This window comes from Brachyistius frenatus, unplaced genomic scaffold (assembly GCF_029030835.1).
Source record: "Brachyistius frenatus isolate BFR_SWC_R1_liver_20210118 unplaced genomic scaffold, ASM2903083v1 Contig_116, whole genome shotgun sequence".
In the NCBI taxonomy this organism is placed as follows: Eukaryota; Metazoa; Chordata; class Actinopteri; family Embiotocidae; genus Brachyistius; species Brachyistius frenatus.
The window spans coordinates 228,996-255,275 of record NW_027210715.1 but is presented as its reverse complement, the minus strand read 5'-3'; the positions used below and the strand labels follow the sequence as shown (position 1 = coordinate 255,275).

The following is a 26,280-nucleotide window of genomic DNA, read 5'->3' as shown; positions in this document are numbered from 1 at the left end:
ACTCACAGCTTCAAGCCCCAAACACTCCTCAAAATGAAAACGTGATCAGTGTGATGAGGTACAATCACCATGTTTAATCAGGGTTGGGACCACCAGCTCTTTTCATGAAGTCCCCGGTCATAGAAAGGTTGAAAACCATCGTTTAATCAGAGTTACAATTTCAGATTTATTTTTTTTACAATTGATCTTAAAGTGGATATACACATCTAACCTGTACTACATGTCAAATCGGGACCATGATCAGCATTTTCTAAGCCGTGTGTATGCCATTAACCAGCTGCAACTGTAAAGTGCTTCACAATGGCGCCCTCTGCTGTCACAAATAATTACTGCTAAAACTGCTGTTCTGTAGTTTTTCTCTAACGTTTTTGTTAAAAGTTGCAACATTGACAAAAAATATTGAACAGTGTGTCAACTGGCGTGCCTGGACACCGATTTATATTTCAGGATGATGTCGGAAGAAAAAAAAAAAAAACCAAGTCAACCATAACAGACATGTTTAACCAATTTATTCATGAACATACACGAACAGTTATTGAGTACATTAGTATTTTGTAGCATAGCATTTTGCCTTGACAACAGCTGCTCAGAAGGACCCCACAGAAACCCTGTCATGTCCTTCTCCAATGAACATGATGTGAATCCTCCCTGCAGAAAACAGAAGTACCCTGGCTCTCCACGGCGGACACGATGCTGCCCGACACAACCGACACGTGGCTGCTTCCACAACTCGAGAAGGCCTTGAGAATGGACTGGGAGGGAGGCAGGCTACGGGTTCTTCTTGGTACCCCTCCTGGCTGTAAGTATTGCTCTGACATGCTTTTTCTGTGGCCTTCTGGGTAACAAAGGGGGAGGAGGGGTAAGGGGTGGGAGGGTGGTGCGTCATTGGCCAACACGCCGGCCTTATCACGTTTCCCCCTTTTTCACAGTGATATAAATGAACGGAGGCCTCCGGCACTGGGCTGAGGTCCGTCTGAGAGACCTGACCAGACACGAGAGGTAAAAAGGTTCAGAAACGCAAGAAAAAGTCGGGGATTTTTGTGAACCTGAAATATGTCCTTGCTATCTGCTGTGCTACATCTGCCCAACACTGCTCCTACAGCCGCTCTGAACATGCCAAGTGTGCCTCCCCTGGTGGGAAAGGTAATGCACCGAGAAGGCAGATAGCACTATAACAGAGTGGGGGGGGGGGGGGGATGGGGGGAGGGGGTCGCAGCACCGCCTCACCTGTCCCTTTATACAGGGAGCATCAAACTAAGTACTGCTCACAAGGAATACTCAGACAGCTAACCGATGACAGGACGCCACTGGTACATCACACGCTAGTACAAAGTGCTATCAAAAACAAGAGAAGACGGCAGCCCCCCCACTGTGAGCCTAAGAGGAGCCTGAAGCACCAGGTTTTTGGGGCTGGGTGTCCCTGGACTGGCCATCCTGCCAAACACTCCCTTCAACTCATCTAAAACAATTCTCTGGAATGTTTTAAGGGACTCGGCCGGGCTGCGCTGCCCCGAGCCCCCCGGGGAGTCACGCCACCCTCACTGCCCCGAGCCCCCCGGGGAGTCACGCCACCCTCACTGCCCCGAGCCCCCCGGGGAGTCACGCCACCCTCACTGCCCCGAGCCCCCCGGGGAGTCACGCCACCCTCACTGCCCCGAGCCCCCCGGGGAGTCACGCCACCCTCACTGCCCCGAGCCCCCCGGGGAGTCACGCCACCCTCACTTGCGAGCGATTTTTTTTTTTTTTTTTAAACAGTCCGTCCAGTTGAAGAAAGGCGGACGCTCTTCGAGACAGAGGTTCACCGATGGTGCCGGCCAGTCTGCCAACTGGAATGTATCAAAGAGTGGAGAGCAGTCGAGCACGAGAGGCCGGGGGAAAAAAAAACAAGACAAAAAAAACACACCGACTCTGGATCCCACGCTCGGCAAGACTAGATCAAGTGGAGTGGACACCCGGCTGCAGGTCCTCCGTCTCTACAACTGGAAATGCTACAGTGCTTTTTCAATTGCTAAAGGCTCTGCTAAAAAAAATAAAATAAAATAAAATAATTCACCTGGGACAACCAGAACTGACCAACCTGGAACTTTGGTAGGAGGAAGAGGAGGAAGAGGAAGGTGTGTGTGTGGGTGTGGGGGGGGGGGGACAGTCGGGGGTATAAGTTGACGTCGCCGCGATGCAGTCTAAACCACAGCTGTTGTCTAAGAGCAAATACAACAAAAGACTTCACAAGAACCCAAACTAGTTTAGCAGTGAAGAAACACGTTCATGCTTTTCGAGGGAGATATTTTTCCTGTAGTCTATCTATTGTACAGAGAAGGAGGAAGAGAAGGAAAAACAGGTCTAGTAAAATACTATGTATATCGAGCCACGCAGCTCCCAGTATATTACCATGAGTTTTTGTAACAAAAATCTTGAAACCTTTTTTTCTTCAAATTCTCTACCAAGAAAAATACAAAACATTATAAGGCGGTAAGTAACTATTTTTTAAATCTGTTTTTTTTGTTTGGTTTTTTTTGTTCTTTTCTTTTTTTTTTTTTTTTAATTTGAGAAGCCGTTACAGTGCAGTTGATCCTCGAGGTAACCAGGCCAGGCTTCACTGTTGCTTGCACTCAGCTGGGGGGGCTGCATCCTTCTGGAAGAGACCACAGGAGGGGAGGGGGTGTTAGGACAGAGACCTTTACACACACACACACACACACACACACACACACACACACACACACACACACACACACACACACACACTTCAAGACCCAAACCACTCATCAAGCAGCAGCTGGAAGAAACAGCTTCTGGTCTTGATTTTCAACAGAACAGAGTTGACATATGAACGTGGTGACTGTGACACATTCAGATTACACACGTCATGAAAACTATGGTTCTTCGTAGCATCTTTACAAATGCAGAGTTCAAACTGTTGTGGACCGTGACGACGCTCTGATCTTGTACACAACGAGTCGGTGTGCATTTTAAAATGGATTCTTTCGATCAAAGTATTTGGAAACAGATGTATTGATAGAGCCACGGGGGCCTCCTGATATGACCGTCAGATTAAACTGAATAATTCAAGTATTTAACCGTGATTATTTGGGGAAATACGTTTAGTTAGAGGAGAAGATTGATCAACCCTCTTTCCTAACAAGCCCATTTTCCAGAACGACCTCCTCTTCCAGGCTGCAGCTACGAAGCACTCAAGTGTCTCATCAACTCCCGCTCAGTCTAAATATGAAACGGACGTCTGCAGGCGGCGCTGGATTTAAATATCATTTAGAAGCTGAGCCTCCATCCACATGCAGTTTCCAACATCAACAGAACGCAGGACACCGGGACACGTAAACACCTGATCCAGGTTTCTGAGACAAACCGATACTGATGCTCAATGTGCTTATAGAAATATGAATTACCAGCTTCCTCATACACCATTTAAATAGCAAACCCTATAAATGTGATCAAACCAGTCATACCAAACAAGTACGATAGAAACCCTGCAGACGTGATGGTTATTAATATTCCATTTCCAGAGCTTCTGTGCAGTAAATAATCTGACTTAATGCATCCTGGACTTGATAAACGGCATAAAATGGACAAACCTTTTATGGAATGAAATCAAATTAAGAGTTCATAATACGACTATAAAAGTATTTTGAGGAAACCGATTAAATTTAAGACTTGACGACCTGCAGATATTAAAGGAGCTTTTTTACATGAGCAGCTGTTGATTTTTCTGGTTGAGGGAAGTCATGAGAACAATATGGTTGTTTAATGTGAGGAAGAAGAGTTCAGCTCAGTGAACAATAACTTTAAACCAAAAGATTTCTGGTGGACAAACATTGACAGTTTCTAAATCGCTTCTAAAATCCTTTTTGCATTTCAGTTCTTCTGCTGTTGTTGTTGTTGTTGTTGTTGTTGTTACTACCGGCTGACAAACTGCACTTCGATATCAGATTCCTCCGATCAGACAGCTGATTGAGACTTTGGAATATTTAGCTCCATCATCTCCGCTGGTTCATGATTAAAATGTTTGGGGATTTATTTTGAAGTTTGTTTATAGCAAACTTGATCGAGGGATTTGAATGAGTTCGGTATAAACAGATCATGTTGGGGAAGAGAGCTCCGGTGTGTGCAGACATCTGCCGAAGCGGCGCATATTGTGTGGCTGCAGGGTAAGAAGTGTCGACACTTCAAACATAACCTCAGGCCACTCGGCGCAAATAAATTAGCTGCCAAGCGCAGAGGAAACGCTCGTGGAAACAAGGCCTGATGGGAGGTAATTAGGCGCCATCGTACTCGGGGAAGGGCGTCCATGCAGCCGACATCAGACACTTCCAGAGGTGATGGCACGCTGCAGCTGCTCTCGATGGCCTGCTGCCACACCGACACTTACACCGGAAGGTCATTTCTGCCATTGTGCGTTACATTTGGCTCCTAATGGACTCTTTCAAGCTCACGTTGCAAAAAAAAAGAAAAAAGAGAGACGTCTGTGTGACGGGACTTTACACACTTTGTAATGTCCCCGCTTCTCGAGAACGTCACATCTGACGAAAGACATCCAGACTTTGATTCTTATTTTTATCTGCAGCGAACAAAGACTGAAACGAATCCAGCAGAAAGTGGGCTGCTGCTGCTGCTGCTGCTGCTGCTGCTGCTGACGGTGACGTCAGCCTCAGAGATAAAACACTGTTGGGATCTCTTGTAGTTTGGGAATGTGCCAGCTACTGGTTGGGCCGTATTTCAAGGAGGAGCAGCTCTCCAAAGCCATTAAACAAACATTAAAGCCGACCTATAGGGGACAATGTAGCGGAGTAAAACTGATGTGAACGAGGAAGGAAGATAAAACCATGAACAAACAGATCGATGACGTATAAATGTGTCTTAAAACACAAACGTACGGCAGACAAATCATCACCCTCAGAAACTGAAAGCTAGCCTGCATTTGTAAACGGTACGAGTTCAACATGGTGGAGACGAAGAATGAAAAAAAAAAAAAAAATGAAAAAAGAGGGCCGGACTTGCTTCAACATACAGAAATGATACAGGCGTAAATGCAGAGGTCGTTATGGGTTAAACTTTTAAAAAAAATTAAAAAAAAATCAACCAAACAAACAAACCGGTGGGTTAGTAAATCAGGAGGGAGCAGCACGGCGGCGGGGGAGGAGCTTATGAGTGGGGCGGGGTCAGGGCGGTGCAGAGAGACGGACGGAAAAAGAACAGGAAGACGAGGGAAGCCAAAACCCCCAAAGAAGTGAAAAAAAGGGTGGCGGTGGGATGGTAGTAAGCTGACAAGTCATGAGCTGTACCTACCAGGATAGGGTTATTTTTCTACTGTCACCACTTAAACCTGGTGAGGAAAAATTTAAAGAGTAGCTGACAAAAGATGCCAAAGTGACTGGAGATGAAGAAACATTAATGAATAGGAAAAAAAACAAAAGAAGCAAAACTAGCAGAATACAGAATGTCAAAGACGTTGGTTGTTGTTTTTTTGGGGATTTTTTTTTTTGTGTGTTTCCCCGTTCAGCAGAGAAGCAGCAGCGCTCGTGCTGGTTTACATGGAGTGGTGTCAAAGTTACAGGCAACTCGACCCGGGCCAGATTAGTCAAGTCGGCGCACTCGGGCCCTCAACGCATGCATGTGCACCGGGAAACGCCGAAATATCAAACTGTAGAAATACAGTTCAGTACATTGTTGATCTAGAGATTTCCATGCGTCTTATTGGTGCTTGCGCAGCTTGTTTTTCTAAGTCCACTGGTTAGTTTTCATTTTTGAGGAAGTCAGCGAGGCAGAATATCTCTGGATAAATGGAGGTCTGCAGGAGGGACTTGCTATTTGTTTGTCTTGCCCTTATCAGGTTTGCAGTTCATTGCGTGTGCGGTCATGGACATTCAGGGCCGACTATAACTGTTTATTGAGGTTGATGCAATAAGTGATGATATTATTCTTAGAAATGCAAATAAACAGGACGAGGACGATATACATTTTAAGACTGACAAGTTTATCTCCATCCACGTTCAGAGAACCTACAACGTGCCTGAGATTACTTTGATTTACTCTTTATTGTTGAGCATGTACAGGCTATAAAAACTAATAGAGCCCTTCAGGCATCGTCCAGCCGCTCAACTGGGTCTCGGTCTTCCAGTTTTCAAGAATTCAGCTGGTTTTCACATCAACAATAACTATTTAGTATAGCAGGTTTTGTGCAGCTGTTGATGAGAAGGAAGCCGTTGCCGTGTTTCTTTGTTAAAACGGTGTTAAGAAACACCTCATTCTGTCTCTTACTGGCAGACTTGCAGATATCTAGTGAGTCATCATTAAACAAAGATAAAATAGAAGCAGAAGATTCTGCGTGGTTGTGTATATATATAAAGATGAGCTATGCTATGATTAGCTGAAACTCAAACATAATAAATTAATGTTGATCCTCACTGACCGATAAATTGTGTATTGCTACCACACCTTATATAATGGCATCACTTCCTACACAACTATGTGTCGATACATATTTCAACTATAATTAACATTACAAATTTTGGTGCACATTGTACTTTAGTGTTCTTTAGTTTAAGGGTGTAAGTTACTTTGATGTTAAAATTTGAGTTTTTAGTAACAGCATGCAGTTTTGAGACTTCACTGGTTTGTGAGTTTTGCTGAAAATATAGCAGCAAAAAAAAAAAAAAAAAAGAGGAAACATATCTACTGCATGTGTTTTCCTTCTTAGTCTGGAAGCCAAATCAAGATCCGGGCAACAAAATAAAAGCTGAAGCAAACCAAAAGCTGGAGTAAAATGAGATGCATTTGACAGTATGTATTCTGTATGTTGAAATCTTGAGTCATTAAAAGACAGCCGTTCTCCACCTGCAGCTCAGGACCCCCACTGAACTCTGAAAAGTGTACTGCTGAAAGATTGTCACTTTAAACTGACTCATGAACTGTGGGAAGTTCAGAGAGAGAGAGAGAGAGAGATCGCTGCAGCTATCCGCGGCCTCCACTCAGAGCCTGGGAGCATCCTGAGCCAACAAAGTTGAGAACTGCTGAGCAAGGTTTTTTTCAGGACACCAGAGATCTTTAGAGGGAGGGTGCGTGCGCGCGTGTGTGTGTGTGTGTGTGTGTGTGTGTGTGTGTGTGTGTGTGTGTGTGTGTGTGTGTGTGTGTGTGTGTGTGTGTGTGTGTGTGTGTGTGCACTCACCTTGGGATCATAGTCGGGGTCGTTCTCCTCATCAGCCTCCTCTTCACCTTCCTGAACACACAGCACAGAGAAAACTTCAGTTAACTGGCTTCTCTCAGTTCAACAGACACTCAAACCAAACGGCTCCTATCAGTCGTGGCGAGTTTACCTCATCATCCGCCTCCTCTCCCTCTTCATCGTACTGTTGGGGAAGAAAACAAATGATTAGCAAGAAAAACGTTTCGAGTTTAATTCAACCCGACTCGCTGCTTTCCCAAAGGAAGCACATTTCAATTTGAAATCCTCTCGTCAGTCTCCCAACTTATTGCCACAACATTTTTAGAACTTGTAACGGAAGAAAAGAAAACAAGGCTCACTTTTTCCTCGTGTGTTGCCTTGACCAAACCAAACAGCAGCGAAGGACTGCAGAGTGAAACGCGTACGATTCAGCCAAACGCGATATTAGATGGCGTTACTCACGTCGTCGTCGTCGTCCTCGATGGCCTCTCCTGTGAAGTAGAGCACGGCCCGAGGTACGATGCGCTCGCGGATGAAGTGGCCGATTTCAAAGTCGGCGGCCAGAACCGCCTCTGAGTCCTCGTCCTGAAAACAGGCAGCCACAGTTTGTTCACGCTCTTCCGGTGTTGTTCCGGAAAGCTGCACCAGAGCTGATTCTGATTCAGCAGCTTCACGCAGCGGCTGCTGATCGTGTGTCGCAGCCGGCGCGCCAACAGATAACGGCCGAGTTCTCTCAGCGCTCCTCCATCATGCAACAGTAACGCAACTAAACACACACATTTCAGTCCAGAGTTACATCCTCTGATCACCCCAACAGATTTTGTAGAAAAATTAGGAATGTGGTTATTTTATAAACCTTTGGTCTTCCTTGGAAATTGTCACTAAGGATTGCTTTTAAGATGAGCAAAGTGCAGAAAAGTCAAAAAAAAAATGTTGTTTTAAAAAGGTGGGAAATTTAACAGTTTCAGCTTCTTTGAGCCAAAATAAAATGAAAAATCAAAGAGAATACACTAATTTGCTTCAAATGTAAAGCTACAGTCCTGTAAAAAAAAAAAAAAAAAGGTTTAATCTCCTCACCAGCAGAAGACTAATTTTCTATAAAGACAATAACTCCCTGGCGGGTTCGCTATCAGCACCATGTGATAACAAGCTTCAAACATCAGCTGCACTGGTAAACAGCAGATTTCTGGGTTATCAAAAATCATTAATTAAAGCAGCACCTTCAGCTACAAAATGTGCAGGGACCAAAGTGAAATAAACTAACCAAGTGAAAGTGTTTACATTCGAGTCATGTTTCCATATGTAGAGCACAAACACCAGCAAGACTTTAAACTTAATAGCAGGTAACAGAAGTACGCCGACTCACCAACTCTCCGCTTTCTGGAACTGTAAACAAAGAAGATGGAGACAGTTAATCCAGATTCAACACAAACCAACCCGAGTGGATAATGACGTGGCAGATTTGTGCCCGGTCATCCTTACCCTCTGGCGGGGTGAAGAAGTTGAAGAAGGAGTCGTTGGGGACCGTTTTGGTGACTGTCCTAACGGTGCCGCGGCCCTTGTGCTTCTGTTTCTTCTTGATTGTTTTCAACGTGACGTTTTTGCCCTTCGTCCAGTCAATCGTGCAACTGTGGTGAAACGCGAGGAGCAGACGGCCGGGTCAGGATTCAGCAGGTTAAACGTAAAGACACATCTTGGATTTACTGTAGTAATCAATCTGGTGGTGACTCATCGCTCAGGCTGGGGTGGGCGGAGCTTATTTTGCCACAGGACACGAGACAAAATGAAGCTACTTATAAACTGTACAATGAAGTTTAGTTGTAGGACAAGACGTAAACTATGCGTCTGAAAGATTTTCTTTGGATATAATTTAAAAAAAATTCACAGTAAAACAAATTAAGTGTGAGAAAAACGACACTATTTGAAAAATGAAAAGCGATGATTCTCAGCAGAACATAAATCCCGTCGTTCAGGCGTGTTGAAGTGCGTTGCGGCGCTCACCCTGTGCAGCACATGATCTCCGGCCCGTCGAAGGAGAAGGGGTCGCTCTCGTCGGGCTCTGACCTCATCTTGTAGGTTTTCGTCAACACTGTGTTTGTGAAGAAGTCGTTGGGGTCGAAGTGGAACTCTAGCGAGAAGCTCTGTTGAACGCCACGAGAGATCCCCGTTAAAGACGGCTCAGAGAACAGACCGAGTTAAAACGAGCGTCTGCTCGACTCACCATTGGTTGTCCCGGATCTGAGAATTTGACTTTAATATCTTGTAAATGTTTGAGGATGGGTTCATCGTGTTCCTGGAGGGAGAGAAATAACGGCAGCGTTTAGAAGACCATCCAGAAGAGGGAATATTTACTTCTGTTTCAAAGCGTGCCACATATTTTATTTAAAGCGCCTATGCACACTTCGTCCAGAAGGTGGAAGCAAATCCTGATTTTTCCTTGCAGGAAGCTGCTCGTGTCTGTGACCCACTTTCTCAGCCGTCTGGATGAACCTACCTGCAGCATGTCACTGAGCAGGTCCACGTTTTTGAAAACCGTTAACCAGAACTCGGGGATGCCTTTGGGGTCTTCCTTCTCCTCGTCCTTCTTCTCCTCCTCCAGCTTGGCCTTCTCCTTCATCTCGTCCTGGTTGACAAGAGACGTTTTCTCTTCAAAATACAGCGAGCTCGAGCATTTTCATCTTCCCCGTTTTCACACATACATCACGATATGGAAAAAAAGAGCTTTTCACCAGCAACACCCACATACAGCTCGCAGCGTTACAAACACGACAAAGGACTTCAAATTAGCACCAAGAGAACTACCAACATTTGTTACAAAAAAAAAAAGATTTTATCCGCTGGACTGCTGCTTGGCAATTCAGACAGCTGAAATCAGAGATGTGGAGCTTAAATCTTATGTTCTTATTAGCTGCATGCAGTGAAGCCATTTTTGAGAACTGAAGCTTCTTGTGCTCTGGAGGAGACCAACAAGCTGCATGCATGAAATGTAGACGCAGAAGAAAACGGGGGGTAAAAAGAGCAGAACGCTTTCAGAAAGTGTCGAGTCAGACAGAAAAACATGCAGGTGTATACGTCACCTGTACCTGCTTACTTACTGTCAGCTCTTCCTCCTCATCCGCCTTCCATTCACACTCCTCATCTGTGGGCTCATAAGCTGCTTTCACGATCTCGCTTCTCTGCGAGGAGGCACAGAGTAAAGTTTGTAACCGTGGCACGCAAATTCTGAACAGATGTAAGGTTATATGTAGGTCATGGCACATTGTGGGATTCTCACAAAGACGCAGTTCTACGCGACCCAAATACAATCAGAGGAACAAGGTTCTGTTTGAGGGTAAACTGGGTTTTCTTGGGAGACTTTCCGTTTCCACCCTCGTTTTGTTTACATGAAAACAAGCTTTTAACGCGCCGTTGGTGACCAGAGGAACACCGGAGGACGGTCAAGCTCGCTGAGTGAGAAAGTCAGGAGTCCCTCCATGTTTTACAGACCGTCTTCAATGCTGACCAACAGCACTAAAAACAACGAAGACAAGGAGGACATGCTTGTCTCCTGATTCAATGTCATCAAAATCCTGCGGTGCTGATTGGATCATGTTTTGAAATTTTGGGGTTTGGCAATTCTACAAGTATTACAATTGCATATTATGGTCTATTACAGTTTGTTAACCAATATTATTTTTTATTTTTTTTAAACACTAAACCATTGAAAAATGTTCAGTCTTCTAAATAGGCTTTACGAGTTTTACTTCAGCAGCATCACTGCTATAAATCCTTCGGCTCCATCTTAAAGCTATAATAAAAATCTGTCTTTGGAAACACCAGTTAAAGAGGCCAGTAGTCCATAAAGCCAAAGTAGGAACCTTCTATTAAAGAAAGCCCTTGTATAATGAAGTTAAATAGTGTGTTGTTGGAATAAAGTTAAAGTATTGTTGGACTAAAATGAATCAAAGCAGAACCGTGAGGATTTATTCACTTAGCAGGGAAACGGAGACTTTCAGCTGCTGTTTTTATAAACCAACAGATCTCCGGTTCACTTTGTTTCCATCTGCGAGTCAGCTGTCTGTTACTTTTCACTCAAATGTACCGTGAGGTGATGCGGACAACAGAAGCTTCGTAATTACAGAATCCATACTGAACAGTAACGACAAAGAAAATGTGACGTACTTTGTCGAAGAGGGGCTGGTACAGGGCCGCGTACTTTCTCTCCAGTTCATGGACTTCTTCGTAGAACTTGGCCTCAATGTGGGCACATTTGACCTGCAGGTTCTTGAGGGCATTTACACGTCTCTTTACAACCTTTGGTAAACTGTGGGGAGACAGACATGAACGGAGAAGGTATGAAGACAATCGAGGAAAACTCGCTCATTCACTCCGTCCTTTAGCTGCAAACGGTGAGCTGCCATTTCACTTCTGGCAAGTCCTGCGAAAAATATCTATAATTCTGAAAACAATGAGTAAAAGTATGCATAATATCAATCTAATAGCCATTTTGCTGCCATCGTTTTGATTTTCAAACTGTATAAAAGGGTCAACGATATGAAAATAATTTTGCAATCACGGGTTTTTTTTTTCTCCTCCATTTAAAAGCGCGGGACAAAATGTGCTTAATAGGGAGCAAAGAGGCCCAGAGAGGACGCCGCTTCAGGAGATAATCTGCCGAGAGCTTTAGAGAACAGGCAGCGCTCTCCCCAGAGGATCTCCAGCGAGTCAGGGGAACCTGCAAGTCCACACTTTGAACAAACTGAAGCGACGCCAGGAACCGCGTCCGCTTCCATCAAGATTTGCTTCATTGAACGGGCGAGTGAAGAAATGGCGTCTTGTTTGTACGCAGATTTACTGGTGTCTGCTCGGGGAATTCATGGCTCGGTTCCTGGTGCGGATGATGTAGCGGGTCCCTCGACGTTGCATCATTTAAGAGACATTTCTGCTTCACATGAGGAACTCAAACATTTAACAAGCAGTAAGCTTCATGTGCAGACTAAACCGTGCACCCCCCTCCACCGTTTCATCAGCCCGGTGCTGTGGTGGCGTTATTCAAACACACACACTTCCCTCTACATGTTTAACGCACTGCAGCTTTGTGACTTCCATCACATCAATGCAGCCTGTCACCAGAATTACACAACCGTCGGACCGCGACTGAAATCATTTTTGCATAATTGTGGGTTTCAGCGAGCTGTTTTTACACAGATGAGTTGAAATGATTTAAACACAAACTGACTGCGGCTCTTTTAATGTCATCTTTTTACGGTTGTGGTGGGACGTGAGCAGAGGCTCGAGACTCGTAACGTTTAATATTCAACCGACCACATCTTAAAAGGACAATCTATTGACATTAGCATCACAGGTCTAGCTGCACAGCCAAACACTGCAGCAATGCTTTGGGCATATTTGGGTTTGGAGGCAAATGATAAAGAGAGCCTGATAACTTGGGAGGTGTTGCAGTCAGAGGCTTCCAATAAATGGCTCTTTTTAATGTGTTTAATGTTACAACACACTTAAATCTAGTTTATAAATTTAGTGCATTTAATTCTCCACCACTGGTTTGACATGGTCTTTCTTTCAGCAGGCGCTTTCAGTGTTTAAATATCGCATCTCCTATGTTACTTACATTTAAAACTCTGTTGTCGTATCTACGAATATTCGATTAAAAACCCAAATAGTTCAGAGCGAATTTCCAATAGCAGGTTTGCATTAAATGCCCATCCTCTGTCCGAACACCATGCAACTTAGACATCTTAATCACTGCCCAAGAATCAGTTCAAACATCTCCAAGTGTGTTCAGCCAGACTTGTGAAAGCTGTACTGAGGCAGCACAGAGTCCAGTTCCTCCGCAGTATGGTAAATTAAAAACGCATGCACTTCCCTGGCAGGGGAACGCATGTCTGGTCCCAAGTGCTGAGATGTAACTGGTGAGCTTGTTGGCGACTGCAAAAACACTTGACATGTTGATCAAAGAGCTGCTTGCTGATGGTTTTGCTGAGGAGAGGAGCAGCGGGAGGCGGCCCTGCAGCAAAACACACAGCGACGTTCACACGGCGTCTCTGAAGCTGCTGCAGCTGCTCCGGAGACAGTTTCATGTCTCACCAACCTGGTGCATTCACCGCTTTTGTAGGACGAACTAACGAAGGCTATAAAAAGTATTCCCACCCTCCTGGACGGTTCCATGTTGAAACGAAGGATCACGGTGGTTTTAACCACACGGATCCAAATCAACTACAGCTGTAACACAGAACAACTCATTGTCCAAGTATTCCTCCTCTCAACTGGCCTTCATTAGCAGAGTCTGTGCAGCACATTATGCAGCTCAAGTCACCTGCAGAGACAGTTGGTGGTTTTTACCAGAACATCATTGTATGCATTCAATTTAGTGGCTTTGCACTCTGGTATGTTGGAGTTTTTCGAGGACACCAGGTGTTCAATGAAAGCCGCATGAACTTCAGCAGAAAGTAAGAGGTGGGCTACATTTTGGTTTTGTATTTCAATATGAATGAATAACTTTACTTTTTTTTTGATATTCTGTTAAATGCATATAGCTTTACTTTATTTTATTAATGTTTTGAATTGTGTTTAATCGTATGCATTTACTTTTTATTGTCTATATTCTTAAATGTTCCTTTTTATCTGTTTTTTTTGTCAGACGCCATGTACTTTTCTTGCTGTAAAGCACTTTGAGCTGCGTTTCTTGTATGAAAGGTGCTATAACAAATAAAGTGTATTTTTCTTAAATATTTCCCTGCCTTAGTTGTGTATGTAAAGTGAACAGTCTGAGCACACTGTCAGGTGGATGACATGTGCAGGAGAAATCTAGCAAACAAGCTGACTGCAGTAATCCGACACACTGGCTTGTGTCGGTGAGACAATGAAAATGAAACGGCCCATACACATCCGTCAGGCTGCTCTTGCACACTCGGGTTGCCTCCGCTGACCTCCAGGTTGAGCCAAAACAAAGCGATGCATGTAAAGCTGCATCGATATCTCTTCCTGCTTCACTGCTGGTGAGATGGTTAATAACTAAACTGAACCTGGACGGAGGCACGACATTATTTTCATATGAGCAACTTGACAGTTCGACAATCAAACGTGAATGTAGTGTCTGTAAGTCTATTTGTTTCTTAGCTGTATATATAGTTGGGTTTTTTTGCATGCAGAGAGAGGAGCTACAACCAAAGTCAAATTCCTTGTATGTGTAAACATACTTGGCCAATAAAGCTGATTCTGTCACAGCAACATGGCTGCCAAACATGAGTGAGGCAGAACTTAACTCAACATTGATTTGCATTGAAGCACTCCCACTGAACAAGGCGTTTAGAAACTACTGGGTATGTAAAACTATGCAGTTTGACAAGCAGAAACACAAACATCCACCCAACATGTATTTACACGCAAGTGATTGCGACCTACAACTGACAGCCCTCTGCAACTGCATCTAATTATGAAGAAAATCAAATAAATCCCTGCTCAAGTTACTGAAGAAGTTTTAGATTAAGAACAAATCATCTGCCTTCATGTTCTACACTAAAAGTACAAACAAAACAACAGAAAATCTAAAACACTATTGGCTAAAGTTTTACTGGGCTTCTGTCAAACTTTTCATATCAGACTCAGTTAATCAGTCAAACTGCTTCACAAACTACAGCTGCAGATTCTACTTGACTACAACTGCAAAGAAAATGTTCTTGGACTGATTTAGCATTTTTTTATTTTTATAAATGAAGCATCCCTCACCTCTCCATGTAGCCTGATGGTGAGCCGTTCAGACCGTCCAGCCTCTCCTGCAGCGCAGCCAGGATCTGTGGATTCTGCATCATCTGCACCGTCAGCTGACGAGCTGAGGACACAAACACACGTACAGTCAGGAGTGCAGTGAAATATGACAAATCACCCGAGGGAGCAGTCAGGTACTCGTGTGCTCGGAGGGAAACTGACCCGGAGGGAGAGAGGTTCGACTGAATTATAGGTTTGCACAATTTAGCAAATTAATATTTGGGATGAGAATCAGCAGCTGCGCAATAAAACCACTATATTTGTTCTCGTCAGTATTATGACGTGATCGTCCCTGCAGTAGCCGAGCCATCATGAAACCTACTCAACATCTCCACATCCAGTTGACCAGAGCAGAAAGAGTGTGTCGAGTTGTTTCCTGCCCAAAACGTTGTCATCGCGCCATCACCTGACCTTTAATTAAAAACGTCTCTCGCACATTTTACTTGTTCTATACTTTAAAGCGACACTGAATCACGTCTCGTTATTCATAGGCGCTGCCAACACTACATATACACAAAAAGGTAGCAGTCAGCAACAAAGGCTGCTCTCCCTTTGTTGGAAGAGGCAGGCGACAGATGGTACAATCCAATTGTCCGACACTTTGCTTGCACCTATCAAAGCTCGGTCGGATCGCTGCTGGCAGGTGAAAAGATTAAAGAGATTGGAAGTCACTTTTCTGTGCCGGCACATCCTGGGCATTAAACCGGGAACGTCTCACCGGCTGAAATAGGTCAGCCGTCAGAGAGGCTGCATGGAGTCCAATAAATACACGACGTGTGATTTCACACAACTCGAGCTGTTGGCTGGATGCTTCGACACCGAGCGCTTCTCTGGTGAATAAATCGATGACCATCGGCTACAACAGGAGAAGTTGCCATTTTCTTTGAAGAGATAAAATGAATGTCTGCAGTACGCATCGTCTGTGTTCAAGAGGGAAAACACTCCACCCACAAACAGAGCTCCCGTGTGCTCCAATTTTGCAAAGTAGGCAGTTTTTGACACTTACAGATAGATTTTTTTTTTTAAGTGAAATATCTCTTTAAAAGTGCTCTTGATGAACCGCTCTATACAAGCAAGTTGCATTTTTAGGGCCCGAGCATCTATTGCCCTATTGTTTTCCGTAAAAATGTTCTCGTTCTTCTTCTCCTTACGTAAAGTGATTTTCCTTTTTGGAGGCTTTATCATGTTGAAAAACTCATGAAAGTGAATAAACATTTGTCTCCTGGCGAAAAATTTCGTATTCTAGTGGAGTCGCGAGTGGGCGTGGCCAAATGGCTCTAGAGCGCCCCCTAAAGAGATGCCCCGGCGGCCACATTTACCTAAATTCACCAAATCCAGTGGACACGTGTATCACACCGAGACGCACAAAAAAGTTACATTGCACCGTTACGTCAACTGGACAGGAAGTCCACCATTTTGAATTGAGTTGCCATTTTGGCCGATTCTTACACATTGTACTTTGTTGAACTCCTCCGAGGGATTTTGTCCGACCGACTTAAATTTAGGTTCTATGGATAGAAAACATGTTTGGGATTAAAAATTGTATAAATAATTCGTTTTCGTCAACGTGTGTGCCCGTAAGAGGCGGCCATTTTGAGGTCTCGCCATGAAACTACGAGTTGCTTTAAATCTGATGTACATGGACCGACCTTCTCCAAACATCACAGGTATGATAACAGCCCCACCCTGAAGACCCCTGTGGGGTAATATTCCCTCAGTCATAGCGCCCCCTGTTGGCCACTGGAAATGACACTTTTCATACTTTCACATTCTACGTGGAGCTGGTTGATCCCATGACCCAGTCGGGTCTCAATAACCTAAACATGTAGTTGATGATATATTGAGACATTCGTTCGACTTTGTCAATGGGCGTCGCTGTGACGATGCAGCAAAGTTTGATGTCTCGCCGTGACACAGGAAGTTGATGTTTAAGGTCAAAGGATGGTAGGTTATGTTAGGTAGTTACTTTATTAATCCCCGAGGGGAATTTTTTCCGCTACAGCAGCATACAGAAGCAATAAGATAATAATAGAAATAATAGAATAAAATAATAGAATATAATAGAAAAGCAATAAAATAGCAGGATGCTTGAAACCTCACAAAACGTGCGACATACATCCAAAGGTGGTGAGACGATACATGTGATATGTGTTTTGCGAGTGGGCGTGGCCAAAAGGGTCGCCAGCGCACGGAGACAGGAAACGAGACAAAAATAGCAACTTTAAGCGGGTATATGCAGTCCCTCGCGCGCTGTGCGTCGGGGAGGCGGCTTCGGGGAGGTGGCGCGCCGGGGTGCGAGGGCCCGTACATCACTGCTTGCAGTTTTAATTATTCTTACTCTTCCTTAACCCTCTGAAGCAGACGTCATTTTCAAGGTGATTTCCCCAACTTCACTCTTTAGCTCATAATCAGTCATTATTGGGGCCAACCATTCATGCCACGTTTTTTTTTCAGAAGTCTTGGCTATCCAGATCTTTCCTCATTTAATTTGATGAGATTTTTATATATATTAACCTTGTTTATCAAGGAAAAAAATGATCTTGTCTTATTAAGACATGTATCTTACCACAAAATATTGTCAGTAGAGATATCTTTTTTTTATAAATGTGTAGGAGAGATGTTCTACAATCTGGCGATATCTGAACCACGTTTGTGGGACACCATGACTCAGCAATTTGAAAACAATACATGTGTTTAGTGCCTGACGGTAAATAAATGTCATGAATGACTCCGGGGGTCCTAAACCAGGGACTCACACTCATAACATATAAACTGTGATATGTGCTAATAACTCAGTTGTATTGTAGACCCGCAAATACATTATTAGTATTTTTGTCGTACAAAGTGGGATGTAATGTTAGCCCCGTGATGGAGACGGGACAGAGGTCAGCTGGGATTTCAAAACTGGACCATCTTAAAAGACAGAGAAACGACAGGTCTCATCAGAAGGGGCGAGTTCTGATGTTTATTCTGATATAAAGTACGCTGTGAAGCGACTGGGACTTTGGGAATTGTTCAATTATTCAACGCACTTGGCTTTCATCGGCTTCCATTTTTTAACCGTATCGCCACACCTTAAACAAAGAAACCACCATTTGCAATGATGTCATGATCTAATTAAAAAGTTAGTGCATTTAAGGTCTGATCATCCCGTGCCATCACCCGGTTAAAAATTTAGTCAAAGAGCCGTACATTTGTAGGAAGAGAATTCATGCTCTGACTTCAAAGAGTAAACTTGAGGATGTGGGCTGTTTTATAATTCAAGTCAGTTTCACCTTTTGCTCACAAACATCTCCATACTTGTGGGTCCGTGAGTTCCACAGCAGCCTTGATGTGTGAACGTGTGATATGAGGTCCCCTAAGAGTCTGCAACGTGTGTTAAGGCTGGCAAGATTCAACTGTGTATTACTCATGCATTTATAATCCCCGTCAGCTTCCAGGCCTCGTGTACGGCTTTCCTGAGAGCGTGGTCGCGGTGACAGATCAGTCGTAGGCAGCCAGAATGAGTCTTCTTTAAAGTCTGCCTTTTAAAAGACTCTCAAACTTGCTATAAAAAGGAGAGGCCAAACAGCCATCTATATCTATCCACACTGAGCGGGGAGTAAGCTAATATAAGAAGAGCTGTCTGAATCATTTATCGAGCATCAAAGGGCGCATAAACGGCATAAAGATCCCAAAATAAAATGGATTAGTGCCTCCCAGCTTTTAACTACAATTCAGAATCGTGTCATGCAAATAACCCTCGGCCCATTTAAATACCAGGCAGAGTTCAGACAGTTACTCTGCTATCGGAGAGACATTTTAATACACCTCAATGATTCAACATTTATTCTACACCCAAGACTTTTGCACATTTCATTATCGAAACTTGGCACAGATTCACATTAACAATTCAACTTCCTTTTCAAGAAACATTTTCAACAACCTACCTTTGCTGTTTTCATCTTCCCCCGTCTCCTCCTCTTCCACTTCCTCCACGTCCTCCATATCTGCCGGGTCCATCTCAGCCTGGTCTTTGCTGCTCGGGGAGACAGAGGACGTCAGGAAGGCCAGTCAAAAAACACACTCCAGACTGCACGGCATCAACAATGACCACCAAACGGGTTGCAGCATGTTTACGCCGAGACTTCCAGTGACTTCGGCCACCGTGTCGGTGGCAAAGGAAGGCAACCGGCTACTAAAATCTTTCATAATTGAACAACCTATTGATTGGTGGACAAAAACAAACAAAGTAAACATGTTCAGCACCAAAGCATTCAGGCAAAAGATCACAATCTCCCAGTAAGTTTATAACAATCATCAGTAAAGTGCTTGACATTGAAAATATGAGGTAACACGCCTTGCTCAAGAGCACGTGTGGTGTTAATTGAGGGAAAGACGTGTTCATGCTCAGTCACATTCCCCTCCAGGACGATATTCTCTATTCTAACTAATGGGATGCTGTGTCGATCTAAAATACTCCAGCAGTAATCAAAACTGGAGTCTGTTTTTACCCGTGATGCTGTTGTAAGCAGTGAAACGTGACACCCTGCTTCCAGATGCAGCTGGAGAGCTCAATACTGGACATGACACAGCTTCAGCAGCACAGCCACTCATCCTCCAGTCAGTCTGCAGCGCGAGGTGAAAATCAATGGCCACCAGAGAGAGAGAGAGAGAGAGAGAGAGAGAGAGAGAGAGAGAGAGAGAGAGAGAGAGAGAGAGAGAGAGAGAGTGTGTGTGTGTGTGTGTGTGTGTGTGTGTGTGTGTGTGTGTGTGTGTGTGTGTGTGTGTGTGTGTGGGTGACAGCATCCATCCTGTTTGGTGTGACAGCCACTGGAGCGTCACTGCTGTTGGACCGATGTTAAGGTCCAGCACTCAAAATGTCGTGAGGCGTCTTGCGTGTGTGTTCGGTGTGAGGAGCTGTGGCGCTGCGAGCCGAGTCCAGGCGCGGCGCCCCGTCCCAAACAGACGGCGCTCTAGTAAGCAAGCGCTGCCCGCTGTGGGTTTAATCGTGTCGGAGATCTGAACCAGTGGTGTCAGATCAGGCGTGTTACCCCCTCAACGATCAAAGACCTGAACCCAGAGTGACGGTGAGTAGTCACTAGTAACAGGATGTACTCACTTGTCAATGTCTGCCATCTTAGCTGAGTCAAGTGTTGCTAGACAGAAAGAGGAGAACATAATTAGATTAGAAACACGGGAAGAAACAGTAATTCTAACCAACATTTGACTGTCATCACATCTGGGTCAAACAGTATTTGCAAATAAGTCCTGATGCTAATTTTAAGAGGAGTGTAACACAAGGTCGATGTTAAAGTTAGCAACACACAATGAATGACAGTTCAAAACGGCTCCCGGGATTTATTTTGGAACAGAATCGGGTGCATTTTGCATCTAAGCAGCAGCAGTCATGTGACCCTTTAATAACAGCATCTCTCAAAGCCTCCGTTCTGTCAACTTTTATGATGTTACATGCATTTTATCTTTTTCACAGCTCTGTTAATCAGACTTCCAAAATAAGCAGTAATAAACTATTGCTAATTCTTGTACTTCTCATTAACCTTTATGGCTCTTTCACCCGCTGCAACATGAGCTGGTGGTTTACACCTTCATGCAGCACAAGACGGGCTCAGGTGAAATACACATGAAAACTCACTTCCACAAAAAGTTCCCCAATTAAGTTTTCACACATTTCATCCAAAGCTTCAACTATCAGCCAACTGATTCAAATAAAGACTCCGGTTACATCACGCTAAACATTGTGATAGCGATGCACCTCCCTTCAGAGAAAGACAGATACTTTTTCACAACTTCTATTATGCAACTTGGATTTTTACATAAAAGTCTTCTCTACCCGTCCATTTGGAGGGAAACAAAATTTAAAATTTAAAAAAAAAAACACCATCACAAGTAATCCTACTCTAGTTAAATACTGCTGCGTGTGCACCAACCCCCATCCGACAGGAAATTCGTAAAAAATGCATATAAAAAGGAACCCTGTGCAGCAGTCAACACAACATTTCACTGACAGCCTGCGTCTGATGCAAAACCACAGCTGAACCTTTTCTTTTGTATGCAAGACGCTTACAGAATGATTAAACATGCAAGACTGGAAATGCATACGTTAACATGTGCATGCTGCTCCTACACAAGTCAACCTGTCACTATAAAGCTGAGCGTGAACTCTCACTGCCCAGGAGGGAGCTGGACTCTTCCTCTGCAGAAATTTGGGGGTTTAAGAAATTGCAGTACCAGCGTTTTCCTCCCCATTTTGAAATGTAACAAAAATGACAGAGGGGGGAAAAAATGGTGGTTCGGCGTTATTGGTTTATTCTTTAAAAAAAAGAAAAAAAAAAGAAAAAGCCCTGCGAGACCAGTAATTTCACAATTTTTAATCAATGAGTTAATCAGCTGCACGCGTGGCCAAACTATTTTGGTTTCGTTTCTATAACCAAATCTACACCAACGAGGCAGCATGTCTACGAAGAGTGAACATATATTGATCTTTTTTTTTTTTCCACGGTTAAGTTCTTGACGGATTTTGTTTGCCGCTCCTTTGAAGGTGCCCCTAAAAAGTTGACAAGTCACAATAACAGGCAGCCACTGAGCCCTACTTCCCTATACTACCAAGTAAGAACTCGTTTAACCCGATTAAGGTTAAAGATCTGCGCTCTGATGACTTCATCTTCAAACAAACTGCTTCCTTCTTCAAAAGGACTAAGTGGTTTTCCAGGATTTTACCAAGTCGGCCACATGCGTATTAAGATAGTTCCCTTCTCGGTACCTTCTGGTCCAGACAGGATCAACCCCAGCTGCGAGTCATCCACCCTTCGCCCCATCCCAGAGCCTCCTTCCCTCGAGAGAGATTGATTACCGTGGCGTTGCATTCAGAGGGGCAGATAGGGGAGACTTGCATTGAGAATCGGTACCCATAAGACAGCGAGGCAACAGATCATGACCTGAAAGTGAGAAACGCTGCCAAAACTCACAATCGCTAAGGTGACTGTAACTCAAACCTGAAGCCTTATGATGAATTACAGACTGGGAAGAAATCTGCTCGTCTCAAATGGAGGTCATTTGAGGAAGAGGAGATTTTCCAATATTGACGCCAGATCACAACAGACCAGAGGGTGGTGAGGATGATGTGAATTAACGGACAGTTTGGCTTTAGAAAGACAACCACACACAAAAAATAAAAAGAGGCCTAAAATAATAGCAGCTGATCAGTCTTAAATGTTCAGGATGTAATTTAGGGGGACATATTGGCATAAATAGAATATTTATAAGTACGTTTCACCAAGTGTATAGTCATCTAAGAATTTGAAAAAAAAAAGAAGCTTTTGTTGCCTTAGAATGAGCCTCAGGTATCTACACGGGGAGCGGGTCCTCCACCATACAGGCCGCCATGTTGCACCAGCATGTTTCCACTGCACTGCCTCCGGTGAGGGGGCCTCCGGTGAGGGGGCCTCCGGTGAGGCCACTTTACAGCCTCTTACACGCTTGAGCGCGGAGGCAAGGGGTAATCTGCAACCTGTCCACTAGATGCCACTAAATCCTACACGCTGCTCTATAGAAACCACAACAACCCTCAAGATGTGCAGTGAGCGCAAATGTTTTGTGTAACATCAGCGTTGAGGTTCCTCCTGTCCATCACACTCCACGCTGGACGTGCAACAATACGGTGATCACTGTGACCATGAGAAAGACCACGATCACCAACAACAAGAAGAAAACACAACAACACGCTACAGCGAAGGAGCATCTGTGCCGCTGAAGCCCACTTGATGTTCGCAAGGCAGCAGCAGATCATTTCATTACATGTTTGAGCATCAACTTCCTGAAATCAAAATGCAAAGCTGTACACCTCAAAGCAATTTCCGTAAAACAGTTTAAAGTTTTTAGCCACCCATCTTTGTCTCTAACACGGGGAAGTCAAGGCTCGGACACCACAAACATTCCCTGGTCAGTCCACATCTCCGATATCCTTTATTGGATATTACTACCAGTTATAGTATAGTATATGCAGCAGACACATGTGAATTTTGAGACTATATATATATAAATAAAAATATCGATGTCTATATTGATATCACTGGAAAGTGAGTGAGCCCACGAGCAATAAAAAGACTTCAATGTTATTAAAACAAAATACCATTGTTTCAAAAAAGTAAAACGATTTCATGGGAGCAGAGCATTTCCAAAAAACATCTCTGCATGTCTCATTTATTTTTACATGTCTGTAGCCTTTAAGCATTGTTATAAAACTCTGATGTAGTTGTTTTATTCAGGTCAATTTTTGTCATTTTCTGTTTGTCAAACAAAGCAAAGCAATTTGAATACATTAGTTTAGCCTCTAGGAAGTGATTATTTTATACCGCTGACAGTTTAAAAGCATAACAATTACTCAATTAAAAAAAAAAAAAATACCCAGCAGAAAATTAAATCCTGGATTTTTTTTTTTTGATTTTGACTTTAAACATCTGCCATCATGACAAACTAGACTAGAAAACAATGAATATACATAGAAGCAATGTTGTGATAATTTCACCCAGCCCTCATTAAAAACCCGTTGTTGGATTAAGTTTCATACTGAACCTGAGAGCACGGCCTTTTCAAAAATCTTCTAAAAGTAGAACATTTTAATAAAAAACATAAAAGGTACACATGGTGATAAAGGTTCCTCCTCATCGTCTCTGCCTGCTGCCCATCCATCCCATCAAACCCTTAATTGCATTTACCTGCATTCGGGCCAAATCTGTCCCTTATTAGATGGCAACACTAAAACAGCCGCAGGGCTCGAGTCCCAAAGCCCAGAAGTTAAAACCTCTGGTGTTACACATGACTGGAGAGAAAGAAAAAAAACTCTGGTCGAGACGTTTTCGGGGAGGAATTTAATCAGGAACTTACAAGCGGTTTCTGGGTTGCAGGATTTCTTTTAAATGAGCAGGAAACGGATCCTTTCAACAAAGCCATCGAATCATAACAAATCTGTCGCTATACTAGGTGGCCTATATTCTGCTAATACAGCACGATTATTTAACTACAGAGATCACTGAGCTCAGAGCAAAGTCACGTGACGCATCAAATTGTTTCTTCCTACATTAGGGGATAACTGATGAAGGCAGCTGCCTGTGTGTTCACTGATTTGTGACTTTAATTATGTCCCGTTTCTCAACTTAAAGCTGCATTCTGCCTTTTTTTTTTTTTTTTAAGTAGTCACTCGTTTTTTAGTTGACTGATGAATGTACAAATGCACCTTATCAAAGAATAATAAAAGCACAAATGTCCCATATGACACTACCATATCTAAGGTAAGATGGCACATACCAGCCAAGCCATCTTGTATTTTCTATCATACCAAATTATTGATGGAAAAAGTTCTGTAGAAAGCTCTTAGTAACAGCATGTGCTTGGCAAAAAAAAAAAATAGGCCGTCATGCAAAATGAGATGAGTGCTTTCAAATTGGGGTCAATACATGCTTTAAAATGGAAAAAAAAAAAAAAAGTGATCCCAGTAAGAAACGCAATGTGGACAAAGTGCTTTAGTGGGAGATCCAGTTGCAGCATTTTCTGACTGCGGTGCTGTGAGGGCATTAACTGCTTAACTTCCTAAAATACCGGAACAATACGTTGTTTTTCCCAACGAAAACTAATCTGAATATCTGCATCTGATCTGTCCAAGTGATGACTCATGAGGCGTTGCCAGGTCACGATTAATTTGCAGCGTAACCACCAATGCAAGATAAGTCTCCCTCATCGCGCACCTGTCCAAAAAGACATCAAATACGAAACGATCCGCGTGTGTGAAGGCGCTTAAACAACACCTGGTCCGGCAGACTTGCCCAACACGGACCTTCTCCTCTCCGGAGAGCCTTTCCTCTCTAATCCCGACCAGCGACCACGTGTTGCACGCTGAAGTCGAGCGAGCCATCGGGGACAAAAAGACCCGAGCTGGTGTCCTCCTGCTCGCACTGAAGACACATTTTCAACCAAAATTTGGACCAAGCGAGTCAGCCAACCTGTTGAAACGTTCACCGTCCGAAGTCAACCCACAAATGTCCGCTCGTCCTCGTCCCCCCCCCCACACACACACACACAAACAAGCCGACTCCCCGCCCGGTCGACAGGGTAAGTCGCGCCGGCCTGCCCGGTCTCGTCACTGCACCGCCTCGGCGAATCAGGCTAGTTCAGCTAGCTTATGTGCTGCTAGCTTGATGCGCACTACTTGGACTGAGCAAGTGGGAGGACCAGCTCCGAGGGACACGGTCCCGGAGCAGGGACATATGGACCAGTTACCAAGTGGTGCCAAACGCTTCAGTACCACGTTTTAACCAGCTTCTCTTATGCAACGCCACCAGCTCAACCAAACGCCGGATCCCTTCAGTCCAGTCTCCTCCAGCTCCTCCAGCTCGGACATCCTCCTCCACAGAATAAGGTCACGTCCAAAAAGACAGGACACGAGACACGTGTCAACAAATGTCGAAAAACGCCGACGATTACGGGAACTGTCCGACGCGATGTCGCTTCGGTGAATGCCACGATTGTCAAAACGATCCAGTGGAAACAGGCAAAGACGGCAGTCTCGGTTTTATTTATTTCTTTACTCGCGTGTGCCGCTGACACACATCATGGAGGAGCAGCCTCAATGGCTGCTGCCGCGGTCGGACTTCACTAGCATTAGCAAAGCGGAGCCGTTTTCCTCCGCCGCCGTTTGAGCAACAGAATTTGAAATTTAACTTCCGAGACGACGCGTAAGTTTGGTGCGTCGGCGTCGGAGCCGTTTCCAGGTCCCGTCCCTTACCTTCGCTCTCTGGCCGGAGGCTGGAGTGGTTAGGCGGCGCTGCGCAGTGAAGCGGTCTCGGTGAAGAAAGAGACTCCGCTCCGATGGCGGTAAAAGGGAGAGAGATCCCGCCGGCTGCGCTCATATACATCCGACGTCATCACGTAAACCGCCAGTCACCGAGGCAACGCAGTTTATGGGCGGGGCGTCGGCCAGGGTGCCCCTAGGGGGGAGAGCAGAGAATGAGGAGACATCATCACCACCACCACCACCATCAGCATCTTCATCTTCCTCTCATTATTTTGACGCTCGTCTTCATCACCTTATTCATACATGTTGCTGCCATCATCTTCCTCTTGCTCCATCTTCTTCTGTAAACATCACATCTCCTCACAATTTAATTCCTAATCACCATCTTGTCCAGCATTATGATTACCGTCTTTGCAAAATTCTCATCAGCAACAGCAGCTTCATCACCCTCATCACTGTGACCCTCATTGTTTTGCCACGATCCCGATCCTCCTTCTCGTTTTCATTATCATCACTGTTTTCATCATTCCTGGCCATCTTTGTCATGAGA

At 44.2% G+C, this 26,280-nt stretch overlaps 1 protein-coding gene across 6 annotated transcripts; it reads right to left on the bottom strand.

The window, feature by feature from the left end:
- Positions 1 to 494: 494 nt before the first annotated feature.
- nap1l1 (nucleosome assembly protein 1-like 1) lies at positions 495 to 25,828 on the bottom strand. 6 transcript variants are annotated; one of them, XM_069713179.1, is made up of 17 exons: positions 25,722 to 25,828; positions 20,043 to 20,079; positions 18,871 to 18,959; positions 14,903 to 15,005; positions 11,339 to 11,480; positions 10,261 to 10,353; positions 9,672 to 9,800; positions 9,399 to 9,470; positions 9,179 to 9,318; positions 8,660 to 8,805; positions 8,544 to 8,563; positions 7,640 to 7,762; positions 7,329 to 7,361; positions 7,181 to 7,231; positions 5,302 to 5,338; positions 1,681 to 2,632; positions 495 to 1,500 (listed from the first exon to the last, which is right to left on the bottom strand). In XM_069713179.1, exons 2-15 carry the CDS (start codon positions 20,057 to 20,059, stop codon positions 5,333 to 5,335), a joined length of 1,164 nt encoding a protein of 387 aa, XP_069569280.1. In that variant the 5' UTR covers positions 20,060 to 20,079; positions 25,722 to 25,828; the 3' UTR covers positions 495 to 1,500; positions 1,681 to 2,632; positions 5,302 to 5,332. The 6 variants fall into 6 exon arrangements, with proteins under 6 accessions (XP_069569280.1, XP_069569281.1, XP_069569276.1 ...); XM_069713180.1 differs by having other exon boundaries at positions 1,681 to 2,629; XM_069713175.1 differs by lacking the exon at positions 5,302 to 5,338.
- Between the last annotated feature and the right edge of the window lie 452 nt (positions 25,829 to 26,280).